Consider the following 1266-nt stretch of genomic DNA (forward strand, 5'->3'; position numbering starts at 1 on the left):
GATAGCCGTTAACAGACTGCGCGCACTCGAGCGTCGATTTAAATCGGACAAGGAACTTTGAGATAGTTATCACGCGTTCATGCGAGATTACTTAGATAGTGGCCACATGGAGCTAGCGAGAGCTCCGTTTCCCGCGGACGGTCGCGTATATTATTTGCCCCATCATGGGGTTTACAAACTGGACAGCACTACTACAAAACTTCGCGTCGTTTTCAATGCTTCGTCGAAATGCCCGAACGGGCTATCCTTAAACGATACCTTGCTCAGTGGCCCGAAATTGCAGCCCGACATCGTCGCGGTCCTACTCCTCTTTCGCGCTGAGCCCGTAGCCATCACCGCGGACGTTAAACAAATGTTCCGGCAAATCTGGATAAACCCGGAACATCGCGATTATCAGCGTATCGTCTGGCGCTTCTCGGAATCGGATATACAGGGTGTCCAAAAAATCGCCCACTCCACTTTGGGAGGTGATTCGGGACCCAAAAACAAGCAAAAAAGTTTATACAAACATAGGTCCGGAAATAAGCCGTTTCCGAGTTATAGCCATTTTTATGTTCAAAAATCGGGTAAATGTTTAGTATAACGCTCTCCTCTTCGATTTTCTTAAAACTTTGTAAAATTGTTTATTTTTATGTGTAAAAAACATTCTGAGAAGGAAAATCGTCGCTCAGGTCTCGTTTTTTAAATATTTAATTTCTAAGTTTTGATGTTGGTAAGGTAGGAAACTTCATTTCGTCATGGGACTAGCGACTGTTGCGCATCCCTAGCGGCCCGAACAGAACTCTTCAAGTCGTGTATAAACACAGTCGCTACCTATGACAATTTGTTACTATTACTCATTAACGGTGCCATTTAGGTTAAGATGTGAAATACTGTACGTGGCCAAAATTGATAAATTGTGATTTCTGTTAAAGCAGGGCACACGCACACGCACGCACGCGCACACACACGCGCGCGCGCGCGCACACACACACACACACACACACACACACACACACACACACACACACACACACACACACACACACACACACACACACACACACACACGTGTGTATGCCCTGCTTTATAGAAGTTGTGATTTTCGTTAAAGCAGGGCACACACACACGTGTGTATGCTCTGCTTTATAGAAGTTGTGATTTTTGTTAAAGCAGATATTTTGCATTTAATTAGCAGGCAGTTGTTACGTGACCTTCTTCACTTCTATTTTGCTGCACCGTTAAATGATGTTCAATTATTCAATTGAGCAAATTAATAAAAATCCC

General features: G+C 44.1%; 1 protein-coding gene across 1 annotated transcript; it reads left to right on the forward strand.

Moving 5' to 3' along the window:
• Positions 1–106: 106 nt before the first annotated feature.
• Positions 107–467, forward strand: LOC112462246 (the record flags this gene model as incomplete). Its single annotated transcript, XM_025027914.1, has 1 exon — positions 107–467. A coding segment is annotated over exon 1 (361 nt), but the record flags the coding sequence as incomplete, so codon positions are not given.
• Positions 468–1266: the final 799 nt, after the last annotated feature.

Source organism: Temnothorax curvispinosus, unplaced genomic scaffold (assembly GCF_003070985.1).
Source record: "Temnothorax curvispinosus isolate PA1 unplaced genomic scaffold, ASM307098v1 QBEX01012129.1, whole genome shotgun sequence".
Classification (NCBI taxonomy): domain Eukaryota; kingdom Metazoa; phylum Arthropoda; class Insecta; order Hymenoptera; family Formicidae; genus Temnothorax; species Temnothorax curvispinosus.